Source organism: Callospermophilus lateralis, chromosome 16 (genome assembly GCF_048772815.1).
Source record: "Callospermophilus lateralis isolate mCalLat2 chromosome 16, mCalLat2.hap1, whole genome shotgun sequence".
Taxonomy (NCBI): Eukaryota; Metazoa; Chordata; class Mammalia; order Rodentia; family Sciuridae; genus Callospermophilus; species Callospermophilus lateralis.
Window position 1 is genome coordinate 54907039 of NC_135320.1, and position 14272 is coordinate 54921310.

General features: G+C 33.6%; 1 protein-coding gene across 1 annotated transcript in view; it reads right to left on the reverse strand.

Moving 5' to 3' along the window:
- The window catches only part of Stk3 (serine/threonine kinase 3), a 278492-nt gene that overhangs the window by 114617 nt on the left and 149603 nt on the right, over positions 1-14272 (reverse strand). Inside the window, exon 7 of the mRNA XM_076836036.2 lies at positions 3155-3292. Coding sequence (XP_076692151.1) covers positions 3155-3292 — 138 coding nt within the window. The remainder of the gene's footprint in view (positions 1-3154; positions 3293-14272) is intronic.

Here is a 14272-nt window from a genome sequence, read left to right on the forward strand (position 1 = left end):
TACAAATTCAAAAATTTTTTCATATTTTTACTAACAAATAGTAAAACAACAGTAAATGCTAACCATGATTATAAGACTTCGGTGATTATTTTTCATCTACAAGTGTGTTAACTAAGAAAGAATATTTTGGCTGCTTTAGAGAAAAAGATTCAGGGTACTTGTTTTTAAAAATGATGTAAGCACACATACAAAAATATAACCCTGTCAATACAACTACACTATCCTTAAAGACATAATTGTGCAAAGAAAGTATATATTAGGTTGTAAAAATAATATTTTTTTAAGATCAGTGATTATATTACATATATAATAAGCTTATTTTGGTATGGAGTTACAAAATCTAGTTAATCTTATTGATAAGCTGATAGCCAAAAATCAGTGGTCAAAGAAAGGCAACTTATTTATTACTACTTTCTCACAGTCTTTATTTTATTAGGTGTTGAATAATTTAACCATTTCCAATGAAAACAGAAAAATACTTTTCAAAAAAATAAGAATACTCCAATAAGACGGTGGTGTTCTTCAATACCTTTTAAACTTTATTATCTAACCCTCTTTGTTGTTCAGTATTGTTTAAAGCAGTTACATAGAGAAAGGATGAGTACAAATGAACTGGACATAGGGAGATTTTGAATTTAGGATCATTGAGCTCCACAGACAAACATATGCTGTAGTGAATTCACAGGAAACTGCATAAAGGTAAGGTTGCAGTAGGTTGGATAAACCAGATATGTATGTTAGCATCTCTTACAATCTAATGTATACTTTCTTTACACAATTATATCTTTAAGGTTAATGTATGTACTTGTATTGACAGGGTTATATTTTTGTGTGTGTGCTTACATCATTTTTAAAACAAGTACTCTCAAACTCTGTTTTTTTTGTTGTTGTTGTTGTTTTGCCATTCATGACTTAAGCACATGTTCTACCACAAAACTATATCCCCAGCCCCTCATTTATACATTTTTAAGTTTTGTGTATTAAAATCTTCTTTTTCTTTCATTTTATGGCATTGAATCATATATATAAATATTCTCCAAAATTACCCTATAGTTCTTTCCTATTCCCATTTTGTTTAAATTAAACATTTAATTCCTTAACTAGCTGGAATTTATTTTGCTGTTTCTGTGATAAGATTCTAGTTTAATATCTCCCCCTGCTCCCCATCCCCCCCTCCAAAAAAAGTGGTGGCAGTTAACTCAGTTCGGGTTTAATTATTTTCTTCCCTTACTGATTAGAAATGCTTTCTTCATAATATGTCAGTTTCCTTCATTATTACATTCCATTACTAGGCATTCTATTCTGATTTGTTCTTTCTATTCTCATACTGGAACCATATACTTTTCTAAGCATTTAACACAAAATGTAGCTTTTGTTTATTATGTATAAAGTATAATTTATCTGTTCAGTCATTCATACTATTCAGATGATTTATATGTTCATTTTTTGCCTATTTTTTTGTGTATTTTTCCAATCACTCCTCTTCAATTATTTCTAATTCATTGGCAGTTATTTAGGCTGTTTCCAATCTTTTGCTACTACAATGTGCTATGACTATTTTTATACACATATCATTTCACAGATGGTTGAATTTTTCTGTAGAATAATTTTCTAGAAGTGTAATTTCTGAGATAAGGAATATAATTTCTTAATAAATATTGCTAAATGAGCTTCCATACAGATTGATTACTAAATTAAATTTTCACAACAATTAACATTATATTTATATATTTCACATACTCCTCAATCTTTTTTTTTTTTTTTTTAATGGAAACCTGGGCTGGGCAGTAGTTCACACCTGTAAGTCTACCAGCTCTGGAGGCTGAGGCAGGAGGATTGCAAATTCAAGGCCAGCCCCAGCAACTCTGAAAGATCCTGTCTCAAAAATTTTAAAAATAAAATTAAAAGGGCTGGGGCTATAGCTTAGTGGTAAAGCACCCCCAGAATAGAGGGGAAAGGAGGGGAGGGGAGGAGGCGAAAAAGAAAGGAAGGAGAGGGAGGGAGGGAGGGAGGGGAAAGGAACTGGGGATGCAGCCCAGTGGCACAGCACTTTCCTAACATGTACAAGGTCCTGGTTTCAATCCCCATAGTCACCAATTAAAAAAAAAAAAAAGAAAGTAAGAAAGAAAGAGGAACCTTTGAGAAGTCACTTTCTATAAGAAAAATGATTTGAATTATTTTGTCACCTAACAATAAGAAATATTTTGCAAATATCAAATTTGTTAATGTGAAACACATTTATTAGTTGCATTCTCAGGCAATTTTTTGGAAAAAAAAAAGGTTCACAAATAAATATTATAGGGGCTGGGGTTGTGGCTCAGCAGTAGAGTGTTTGCCTAGCATGTGCGAGGCCCTGGGTTCGATCCTCAGCAGCACATAAAAATAAATAAAATAAAGGCATTGTGTCCAACTGAAACTAAAAAATAAATATTTTAAAAATATACATATTGTAATTAATAAATTACTTCATTTTGCATTGAATTTTAAGGCAGATTTTAAAAACAAACAAAAATCCTCCTAACATTTTGGATACAAAGTCTATTAAAGCCAAGTTAATAAAACTTTTCATTTAGGTGCTCTTAGGTGTAACTAACATTACAGCATGTAATTTTTTCAAGGTGTTCAGGAATCCTGTATTTATATGTTTTATAATGGAAAAACAAGTCAATGAAGAAATGCTGAGCCAAGGAACATAAGGAAAAACAATGAGAAATCAGTATAGAGATAAGAACTCATTTCTGAAAAGAGAATCTTAAGGAAATTTTGATTTAAAACAGCTTTAAGAGAAAAAGAGACAGACAGGGCTGGTTCTATAGTTCAGTGGCAACGCGCTTGCCTTGCATGTGGGAGGCACTGGGTTCGATCCTCAGCACCACATAAACAATACACATATAAAAAGCATGCTGTCCATCTACAACTACAAAAAAAATTTTTAAAAACAAAGAAAAAGAGACAGATACAAAAAGGGAATAGGCAGAAGACTGACCCTGAAAAACAGAAAATGAGATAAAGAGAATTTATAGCAGAATGGGGTATGTGTGTCTTTTCACTCCATATTTCCTAGGGAGGTTTAATTTTTGGAAAAAAAGTTGTGAAACTCAGAGCATTTCTGGCCAATGTCAAAAGCTAAAAGGTATGAATAAAATATTCTGACCTGTAATAGTTGTGTTGCAGTAGCTCTCTGCTCAGGATTCTTCACTAAGCACTTTTTAACAAAATCGGTGAAATCATCAGACCAGAGTTCGGGCTTCCTGAATGTTGGTGGTGGATTTGTGGGAATCATAAAAATAGCCTAGTACAAATGAAGCATCCAGAAGACATAATTAGAATCACAATAGCACAACCAGATAAAGAAATCTCTTTATCTTTTATCAGACTTTCAATATCAAAAACAATTTTAGTTGTTCTAGGATTTCAGTAAGATTTCAATAAAGGAAGTAAGTCCATCTGCTACAAATGTAATCATTTCCCATTAATTTCCTCTGTTTGAATTGTATCTCATTGAGTACATCATCTTTATTTTATTTATTATGTTTTTATCACTCTCCAAAGCTCTTTCATTTCAGACCCTTTTACCAAAGACATTCCTAGACACTATATATACATTCAAATTTGGTACTACATTCCAGATTTACTTCCCATTTCAGTTTTATATAAATATCCCCACTCAAAAGGCTAGTAGTTGTTCAATTTACATCTGCAATCCAAAATATTTAAGTATAAATGAAATTACTGCTGTGATTTGAAGTAATGTTTGATAAAGCCAAGATTTTTATTTCTCTTGTTAAATGAGTCATGATCCCAAATGAAAATGTTTCCAAAGTAATATACCACTTTATTAGTAATGATTTAATACTAATAATTTAAAAGTAATGACAATAGATTCAGATAGTTCAAAATTCAAAAGCTATAAAAAGCCTCATCCCATCCCTATCTTCCCAGTTGTCCAGTCACCCTTTTGCAACCAAGAGAATTAATCTCTAATGTTCAATTAATCACTAATACTCTTAGGAAATCATTGAATGCAATGAATTAGTTTCTCTTCTTGGCATCTGAAATAGTTCCTAATAAAATACCATCACTAAAACATAATTTTCCTTGAAAAGATATAGAAACAATAAAGTGAAACAAATGTATCAAACATTCAGTATATATTATCATCTGTATTTCCACATAATATAAAAATGACATGCAGCCAACACAGCTATAATAAAAATTTTACAAAGTGAATTAGCACGTTATAATTTTTATAACTGTAGCTTGATGGATAAATTTATACAATTACATAATCAACACCATTAGTGAAAAAAAATATTCTTTAGGCAATTTCAATCTAGATAAGCATGTGTAGCCTACAACTATGGGCCTCTCAAAGACAAATCCAGGAATGTAGCATCCCCAAATCTGTCTGTCTAGGTTTTAGAATTCTTTGACTTTCCAGAAGGTGTCTGTCTCTGGAGTCTTGCTTTTTCTACCTGGCTTTTGGTGGTCCTCTCTTTCATGTGCAAACTAATTTAATGTACATTAATCCATGCCCATTCTCCTTAATGCATTAAGAAGGTGGAAGTAGTAATACTTACTATAAGTTACTATAACACCTAGAAACTATCAGCTTCAGAGGCACACGCCTGTAATTCCAGCAGTTTGGGAGATTGAAGCAGGAAGATCACAAGTTCAAAGCTAGCCTTAGCAACTTAGTGAGGCCCTAAGCAATTCAGTGGAACCCTGTCTTTAAATAAAATATTTGAAAAGGGCTCAGGATGTGGCTCAGTGGTTAAGCATCCCTGGGTTTGAAAGAAAAAGAAAAAGAGAAAAGAAAAGAAACCAATATTTTTTACCATTAAAAGAGACTAATCAGGGGGCATGGGGGCAGGAAAGATGGTGGAATGAGATGGACATCATTACCCTAGGTACATGTACAACTGCAATATGGTGCAACACTACATCATGTACAACCAGAGAAATGAAAAGTTGTGCTGTAATTGTGTACAATAATCAAAATGCATTCTGCTGTCATATATACCTAATTTAAATAAATTAATTAATATCCATGGCTATATTTAAAACTTCTATTCACATATGGAAAAAACACCAAAGCTATAAAGATAATATATTATAGGAATATCAATTTTAATGTATTCCTAATGTAATATAAAGTTGTTCTATTCTCTATTAAATTTTTATTAGCTGACTAAAAACCACTTAAGTATTTCCATAGTAAAGGATATATAACATGTATTTAGTTCAATCCTTTCATTTTTACATTAAAAACATCTAAAGCCCAGAGAGGTTAATTAACTAAAAAACAAATTTTCAGACATACAAAAGGGCAGTCACTTAAAAGATTAAAAACATACTCCATTGCTTCTACTTCTGTGTCTCAAGTAGCAAGATGGTAAAGTACAAAGCAAAAATGGTTAATAAATCTTAACAAACACCTAATTAAAGATAAGAGCTGATAAATGGTACTTCTATTGGGTGATAAATGGTACTACTATTGTCAATATATAGACCTGCTGTGTCTTTCCTTTTATTTTCAAGCAGAGAAGAAAGCATAAGCAAATTTTGAGGTTTTAAAATAAGGCAATAACAGGAAAGATTACAACTTTCACCACAAATACAACTGATAGTTAATTCAAAACTGATAAAGTCAAAGATAATCTAATCAAATATAAATGAGGGAAAGACCATTCAGTGGGAAAAAAGACAGTCTTTTCAACAAATGATGTCAGAAGACTGGATATGCGGGCTGGGGATGTGGCTCACGCGGTAGCGCGCTCGCCTGGCATGCGTGCGGCCCGGGTTGGATCCTCAGCACCACATACAAACAAAGATGTTGTGTCCGCCAAGAACTAAATAAAGAAAGAAAGAAAGAAAGAAACCTCTCTCTCTCTCTCTCTCTCTCTCTCTCTCTCTTTAAAAAAAAAAAAAAAGAAGACTGGATATGCAAAAAAAAAATTCATTTGGACACTAATAACATTTACAAAAACTATCTCAAAATGATCAAAAACTTTAAGAGCTAAAACTATAAAAGTCTTGGTAGAATTCACAGTGGTAAAAGCTACATTGCATTGAATCTGGCAGTGATTTTAGGAATAAAATGTCAAAGGGGAAGAAGGGAGAAAGAAGGTGAGGAGAAGGAAGGGGACTGGAGAAAAAGAAAACAAAAGAATGAAGAAACCAATCAAATACTGTCAAGAATATGTAGCAATGAACCCTTACTGTTGGAAATGTAAACTGGTAGTCGACTATGTGTGGTGATTCAAAAAAATTAAACATAGAGTTATCATATAACCCAACAATTCTACTTTGTTTATATACACCCAAAAAATTAAAAGTAGAGAGTAGAATAAATATTTGTATACTCATGTTTACAGCAACATTATTCACAATAGCCAAATATTAACAATAAATCCATGTGTCCATTGACAGATATATGGATTTTTTTAAAATGTGGTCTATAAATAAGATGGAATATTACTCGGCCTTTAAAAGGAAGGAGATTTTGAGACATACTACAATACAGATGAATCTTGAAGACATTATGCTTTGTCAAATAAGGCAGTAGCAAAAGAACAACTATTTTATGATTCCTCTTATACCAAATGCACGAAGACAGAGTAGATTAATGGTTGCAAGGGACTAGGGAAAAGAAGGAATCACAGGAATCACAAAACAAGGAATCACAGTTCACTGGGCATGAAGTTTCTGCTGGTCAAAAGGAAAAAGCTCCAGAGACCAATGTGGTGGCTGTTATACAGTAATGTGAACATACTTTATTCCATGAATTATACACTTTATTCAAATAATAGTGCAATAATAGAAGAAGTGATAAAAGATACAAAGGAGTCATCCCCATTAGAAGAAATATCATAAGAAAAAAGAACAGAATATGGCTGCTGAGAGGAGTAGAGAATAAGCCAATTTAAAAGACTAGGGAAAGATTTGGAGAGTATGAAGGATATGGAATTCCACACTAAAAACAGTTTGGTCTGCAAGAAGGTACATAACTGAAAGGATTTAGGGTGAAAGGGTGTGAGGAGGTCCTTTGTTTATTTTTACTTTAAATGAGAGTATGTTTATGATTCACAACGTAAATTTTTTTTAAAATCTGGAAATAAACTAAAAATGGAATATAAGTCAATTGGTGCTACATCTACAGGAATGAAAGAAGAGAAATGAGGCAGGAGACACTTCAAATAAGTACCAACAGTGCATGTCAACAATGTTCATTGGGAAAGGTGGAGAAAGGAAGAATGAAAGATTAATCCAGAATTCAAGAAATAAAAAAATTAGAAACCTTAATAGGAAGGCACATAGATTTTCCAACAATTCACTATATCATTTTTTGTTTTTCTTTGTCTGAGATGGGGGTGTTACTACCTCATCAAGGCTGGTCGCAAACTAGAGATCCTCCCACTTCAGGCACCCAGGTAGCTGAAGTGCACTTGGCTGTATCATTCTTTTGCATGACCTCAGAATGTACAGCCATTTTATCACAGGATTCTAACTTGGAAAATGATCCAAAGGACTTTCCATAGACGTAGCAGTAAAGATTCAATACTCAAATCTATTGCTTCTAAGGTAGAATTTAATCTCCTTAACTGTGTATGTGCCATCCTTCAAAAAGGGAAAATTCTTTTACAGATGATAACATTCTCTTACATCTTGTACATGTTACAACTATGAAAATCCAGCAAAAGTAGTGTATCCAGTATTAAAAAAAAGAAAGTATCAAACAAGTATTTATAAAGCCATTTTCTATGTGTTCAGAAGATGTGCTCATTTAGAAGCAGCAAACTTAGAGACCACAAGTCAAATAACACACAGTGAATTAATTTTTAGATGCTCACATTCCTACAAGACAAAACCCTGCTGGAATAAATGACTGATTTAAACCAGGATGTTTATTCAGCCTTTTGCCTGGGCCCAGTCTAGCCCGCTCAAACCATCTACCTGATGGTTCCTTTTAAGTATCTGACTTTGTAAGCCTTGCTACCACAGATTTTAAAATATCATAATTCATATATTTGACCCTACAGAACCCAAAGTCAACTTACAGAGAAAAAAAAGAACACATTATAAAACAAATAGCAATATAGTACCATTCCTTTAAATTTTATCTGTAAATAACTTAATTAATCTAAGACAGTTCCATAGATGTTAAAACCTGATAAGGCTTTGAGGTTGGACAAAATGGAGTTAACAGCAGCTGATGGAAAAGACATGCAAATCCACCTGCTACTTCAAGTTAGAAAATAAAAATAAATTTGAACTCTCAGTGCTGCAAAACAGTTCAAAGGATCTACATAAATCTCTATACAGACTGACCTCAAACTGTAGGTAAATGATACTAGATTGTCTTGATAAATGTTGTTCAACTGCACTTTTGTTACAAATTGGTAGATAATGACTCAGTGATTTATGTCCTTGAAGCTAATGGTCTCCTTTGAACCTTGAGCCAATAAGTAGTGGTCTTATCTTAAGATAATCTTAACATATAAGGCTCACCTCAGCAGTAGCTATTAGAAACCCAAGGATAAAAAGCCTAACTCTAACTCTTATTTACCCAGTAGTATCATAAAGTGAACCTAAAATATCACATCCTACTCTCAAACAAGCAAGAAAACTGAGCATACAGTTCAAACAAATAAGTTTTATGATCTACTAGAATGTCTCCAGGAAAACCACTACACTTTTTATTTCTATTTGTAATGTTAGAAAATCAGTAACAAACTACATGATTTTCTCACAGACATTACCACTTAATTAATTTAACATAATCATGTATCACAGAAGATCCAAAACCCCTGCGGTAGAAAGTGTCTAGCCTTAGATTAACAATTCATTCTCTTGCCACCAATCAGATCACACAGACACACATTACAGCCATAAAATTTATCTTATCTCTAACACCATTTTGATTGAAGAATGTTTGTACAATAAATTACATGATTATCCTGTGTTTGTTTCTATACAATGTGTTGCTTAACTACATATTGAACCTCTGATTAAGTTTTAAAAAGAACTTCCCTGATCACAAGTAATTTTAAGAAGCCAAGAAACAGAGGGGCCTCTAATTATCTTCATGTTTGGAATTCCATGCCTTAGTCTCCAGGAGGACCCAGAAGATGTGGAAAGGGGTTCAACTGAGAAGTTACATTGCCTGAACTTTATAATCTCAGTGGAATGAGTCAACACTAATGTCTGAAGCTAAGGCAGCTGGATTTGTAGACGTACAGAAGCAGTAAGTATGCCAGAATAACAATATATGTCACTATTTAAGAACCTCAGGTATATGAGCCAAAGATTATCTTCTGCAAATTAAGGGAAGAAGTACAGTTATAAATAAATGAGATAAACTATGAGAAAGTACTTTATAAACCTATAAAGACCTAAACAAAGTTGTTTCCTGACAGTAAACATAAAACATAGGTAGTAAGCTATTAAGTCAAATAAAAATTACCAATTTCTGAGAAGTAAAAAATTTGGTTTTGGTTTTGTTGTTGTTGCTTTTGTTATTGTTGTTGTTTTGTTTTTGCTACTGGAAATTAAAACCAAGGCACTTTACCACTAAGTTACATCCCAGTCCTTTTTAATTTTTATTTTGAGACAGGGTCTTACTAAGCTGTTTACAGCCTCATTAAGTTGCTGAGACTGGCATCAAACTTGGATCCTCCTGCCTCAGTCTCCTGAGATGCTGAGATAACAGGTATGCACCACAGCAACTGGCTCAGTAACAATAATTTTTAAAAACCACCACAAATGAAAGAGCAAACAGTACAACGCAACGAGGGCAAAACTGGGTCTCAGTGAGAAAAATAGGCTTGGGTTCTAAATCATCCCCTGTGGCTTCAGTTGGTTTTCATATAAATGAGGATGTTGCAGCAGATGTTTATCTGGTTCCGCTTCAGACATAAAGGGCTCTAGCAGTCTATCTAGCATTCTAGAAGTAAAATTCTAGCTAAACAAATATTAAATTTCTACTTAGAAAAAAGATGGAGAGGGGGTAGGAATGTGATTCAGTGGTAAAGTGCTTGCCTAGCATGCATGAGGTGCCCAGATTTGATCCCAAGATGAAGAAGGGGATGAGAGGAAAGGATAAAAACCTTGTAGATATTAATACAAAATGCAATCCTCAATTTTTATCATCACTCCCTTAAATGCAAATATAAAATATACAGAAATTCTGAAAAGACAACAGTAAAAGTCTAAAGGGAACCTTGCTCCTAGAGTGCAGTTTCTACAGTAAGCACAGTTTTTTAAATATCAGGAGTAGGAATTCACAACTCACTCCCCAGCTCTAGTTAAAGGAACTATTAATTTGGCCAATAAAGGCCAATCTGGAAAGCAAATTAAGGGAAGAGGTACAGCTGGTGCCCTCACTACTTGTAGATAATAGTTATCATACTGAAAAGTACAGTTATAGAACATTTCCATAATTGCAGAACATTCTACTGGGCAGTCCTACCCTAGATCTAACTTCTTGGTTACAGGAAATAAAGGAAAAGCTAAAAGTTTTACATTAAGGCAAATCCAGATTGTGGGAGATTCTACCAAAAAAAGGGTGTGTGTGTCTGATTTCTTCAAAAAGTCAATGTCACAAAGGAGGAAAGAAAAGTGTATGCATGCTGAAGATGGAGGCGGTGTGACTGAATTAGACTTTAAAAGACAAACACAATGTGTGTCAACTGAAAAATTAGATGGTATTAGAAAAATCAATATCAATTTTCTTGGACATACATTCTTACTCTTCAAGGATACATGTAAAAGTAAATGTTCAAGGATGAAACATGAAATGCTTGAAAAAATTAAGACAGACCAATTAGATAGGAAAGGGAGAGAGAGGAAAGACTGGATGGATAGATGCAAGGAAGAGAAAATGTAGTCACAAGGGTACAGGAAAGTGGAAGAGGGAGGCACAGAAGAGTCAGAGGGAAAAGTGACTATGGAAGAATGTTCTTCTTTGAAGTGTTCTTCAAATGCAGTTGCTCTGAAGATAAAAAGAGGAGGTATAAACTAAGGAATGTGGGCAGTGTTCAGAAGCTGGAAGGTTCAAGGAAACAAATTTTCACCTACTACAGACCCAAAAAGAAAGGCAGCCCCCTGCTTTCAATTTTAGCCCATTTAGAGATCTGTATTAGACTTCTAACCCATAGAATTATAAAATACACTTGTGTTGTATAAATCATTAAGTTTGTCGTAATTTATTAAAGCAGAAATAAGAAAAATATAATATGCATAGATGAAAGGGAAGAGAGGAGATTAAGACAGAGAGAAGGAAGAAGTTGTCATGATCCAGATATTGGCAGGACAAGGCCAGTATAGTAGAGCTACAGTGCCATCAAGATTTGTTCTACATGTTTAAGGTTACTTCATGGCCTGAGGTGGCTATTCCAACACTGTCTACCACATCCTTACTCCAGATATCAAGGAAGAGAGTGAAGGAATAGCAATATAGGGTATCAACTCCCTTTATCCATCCTCTTTAAAGGTCCAACCCAACACTTATTTTGAAGTGTTCTAAACATCTTGGAAGCTCTATTCCAACAACCTTGAAAAACCCCAGGAATTTCCTTGGAGTGTATTTCTTATGTTAATAAGATGAATCATGGTAAGGCCCAGGATAGCTTCAGGATGATGGTCGGCCTGGGAAAGAACAATTATATGATTAATGGATTAGGACTTTTCAGTTCTCTGACCTCTGGGAAGGGAATGTTGAAGACGAGTCCAAACACATGGCCAAAGATTTACTTACTCAGTTATACCTACTTAATGAAATCCCAGTAAAACCTCTATCCACTGAGGCTTGGTGGAGCCTCTTGATTGGCAAGCATATTCAGGTGTCAGGAGAGACATTTCCTGATTCCTCAAGAAAACATAGAAGCTCTGTTTCTTCCCAGAAACTGTTGTATGTGTCTCTTCATTTGATCCTCCTGATTGCTATCCTTTGTAGTAAAATTATAATCATAAATATAGAGCTTTCTTGAATTTTTTAGTCATTTTAGCAAATTGTCAAGCCTGAGGACACTGAATAAACTAGTGAGTTTATAGTCAGTCAATCACAAGTATGGGTAATCTTATATCAAATAAACAATGTTACATCTCAGTGATTTCTATCAAAATCAGTAGAAGACAGAAAATTATTAAAATCAATGAAATTGAGATTAAAAGAAATAAAGAGTTGGGTTTTTTTTTTTTGAAAGGATAAATAAAATTGATAAACCCTTCACCAAGCTAGCCAAAAGAAAAAGGTAAAAAATTCAAACACTAGATCTTTGATCCACAAATCAAGAGGATCATCAAAAGATTGTTGAAAATTTATATTCCAATAAGCTGATAAATCTTGAAGATATAGTAAAATTCCTAAAGACAGATGCCTTACCCAAATTGAACGAGGATACAGAAAACTTAAACAGATCAATTTCAAATAATAAAATTAAAGTAGCCATCAAAAGCCTTCCAATGAAGAAAAACCTAGGACCAGATGGATTCTCAGTCAAGTTCTACTAGTTCATCACAGAAGAACTAACACCAATCCTCCTCAAATTATTCCATGAAATAAAAAAGGAGAGAACTCTATGAAGCCAGTATCATCCTGATACAAAAAAAAGACAAAGACACATCAAGGAAAGAAAACGTCAAACCAATATACCTGATGAACATAGATGCAAAAATTCTTAATAAAATATTGGCAAACCACATACAAAAGCAAATTAAAATGATAGTGCACCATGATCAAGTGGGTTTCATCTCAAGGATGCAAGGTCGGTTCAACATACAGAAATCAACACATGTAAGTCACCACAGACATAGACTTAAAGACAAGAATCGAATGGTCATTTCTATAGATGCAGAAAAAGCATTGATAAAGTACAGCATCCATTCATGTTTAAAACATTAAAAAAAACAAGGGAGAGAAGGAACTTACCTCAATACGGTAAAGCCTATACAGGACAAAACCAAGGACAACATTATTATGAATGGAGAAAAACTAAAAGCATTTCTTCTAAAACCAAGAACAAAAAATGGATGCCAACTTTTACCACCGCTATTCAACACAACTCTATCCAGAGCAAATTAGGCAAGACATGGAAATTAAAAGAAATAGGAATAGCAAAAGAAGAACTTAAATTATCTCTCTTTGCTGATGACATGATCCTATATTTAGAAGACCCTAAAAACTCCACCAGAACACTTTCAGAACTCATAAATGAATTCAGCAAAGTAGTACCATACAAAATCAACACTCATAAATCAACTGTATTCCTATACTCCAATGATTAATCTGCTGAAAAAGAAATTAGGAAACAATTCCATTCACAATATGCTCAAAAAAATAAAAAATAAAAAAACCACTTGGAAATCAATCTAACAAAAGAGGTGAAGAACCTCTACAATGAAAACTACAGAACACTAAAGAAAGAAATTTAAAAAGACCTTAGAAGATGAAAAGATCTTCAAGTTCATGGATAGGCAGAGTTAATATTGTCAAAATGACCACACTACCAAAAGCATTAAACAGATTTAATGCAATTCCAATCACAATTCCAATGATGTTCTTCACAGAAATAGCAAAGCAACCATGAAAATCATTTGGAAAAATTAAGAGATCCAGATAGCTAAAGCAATCCTTAGCGAGAAAAGTGAGCATGACGCATCCCCACACTGGACCTCAAATTATACCACAGAGCTATAGCAACAAAAACAGCAAGGTGTTGGCATCAAAACTGACATGAAGACCAATGAAATAGGAGACACAACACAAGCCCACATAAATCTCATAATAGACAAAGATGCTAGAAACATGCATTGGAGAAAAGATACCCCATTTAACAAATTGTGCTAGGAAAACCGGAAATCCAAATGTGGCACAATGAAGTTTAACCCCTACCTCTCACAATGCATAAAGCTCAACTCAAAATGCCTCAAAGATGTAGGAATTAGATCAGAAACCTTGCACATGCTAATAGAAATGTAGGCCCAACACTGAGAAACTGACTTCCTTAGCAAGACTTCTAAAGTGCAAGAAATACAATTTAAAAAAAATTGATAAAGGGATGGCACAAAATTAAAAAATTATCTTCACAAAAAAGGAAATAATCAAGAGTATGAAGAGAAAGCCTACAGAATGGGAGAAAATCTTTGTTACCTGTCCTTAGGGCATTAATACCCAGGATATAAAAGAACTCAAAAAATTTAACACCAAAACAAACAAAAAAAACCCAAAAAATAAATGGGCAAAGGAACTAAACAGGTACTTCTCAAAAGG